General features: G+C 45.8%; 1 protein-coding gene across 1 annotated transcript; it reads left to right on the plus strand.

The window, feature by feature from the left end:
* Positions 1-109: 109 nt before the first annotated feature.
* Positions 110-1,051, plus strand: LOC109954136 (C-C chemokine receptor type 1-like; the record flags this gene model as incomplete). Its single annotated transcript, XM_020589539.1, has 1 exon — positions 110-1,051. A coding segment is annotated over one exon (908 nt), but the record flags the coding sequence as incomplete, so codon positions are not given.
* Positions 1,052-1,086: the final 35 nt, after the last annotated feature.

Below are 1,086 nucleotides of genomic sequence, written 5' to 3' on the forward strand. Positions count from 1 at the left end.
GTGTGTGTGTGAGAAAGAAAGGGAGAGAGTGAGAGAGAGAACATTACTTCACATACAGTATAGTAATTTGATTCATCTGACAGATTTAACACTCTCCCCACCCCTCAAGGTAATGCCCTAGTGGTGTGTGTCCTGGTGAAGCACCGCAACCAGTCCAACTTGACAGACATATGTCTTTTGAACCTGGCTGTCTCCGACATCCTCTTCGTCCTCACGTTGCCTTTCCACTCTCATTACTCTGTGGTTGAAAAATGGGTTTTCGGTGATTTTCTGTGCCATCTCCTCTCTGGTTGCCACTACACCGGCTTCTTCACCAGCATCTTCTTCATGGTTGTCATGACGCTGGACCGCTACATGATCATTGTGCACGCTCACAAGGTGGCAAGATATCGCACTCTGAGGGCAGGTATCGCTCTGACTGTGGCTGTCTGGCTGCTGAGTCTTGTGGTCTCTTTACCAACTTTTATCTTCACAAAGGTGACGACAGATGATCCGGAAAGCCCTGGATGTAGCTACAACCCAGAAAATAAGGCCTGGAATAATTATACCCTGTTCTCAGCATTTATATTGGGTCTTGTGGTTCCCTTGTTGGTGATGATAGTTTGCTACTCCAGGATCATCCCCACATTGGTGAATATGAGGACTGCAAAGAAGCACCGCGTTGTCAAGCTGATCATTTTAATAGTGACTGTCTTTTTTTTGTTCTGGGCTCCATATTACATTTCCCGTTTCTTGAGATTCCTGCAGACTGAGGACATATTCTCCAGCGACTGCACCACTGACGGAGCTTTAAGGATGTCAATAGCAGTGACCGAGTGCATCGCTTACACTCACTGCTGCCTGAACCCCATCATTTACGCCTTTGTAGGACAGAAGTTCATGAAACGAGCCTTACAGCTGATGAAAAAGTGTGTACCTGGAATGCACCTTCCCTTTGTCAGAGATATATCAGACAGCTCATTCAAGAAAAGCTCATTTTCATCCAGGTCCTCTGTCACCTCCACTGTATTGATGTAGGAGAAGGAGAGCAGGCATGTTTTATAGACATTACCTGCATGTTATTCTGGTTCATATGCATGAATTGCT

This window comes from Monopterus albus, unplaced genomic scaffold (genome assembly GCF_001952655.1).
Source record: "Monopterus albus unplaced genomic scaffold, M_albus_1.0 scaffold3611.1, whole genome shotgun sequence".
In the NCBI taxonomy this organism is placed as follows: Eukaryota; Metazoa; Chordata; class Actinopteri; order Synbranchiformes; family Synbranchidae; genus Monopterus; species Monopterus albus.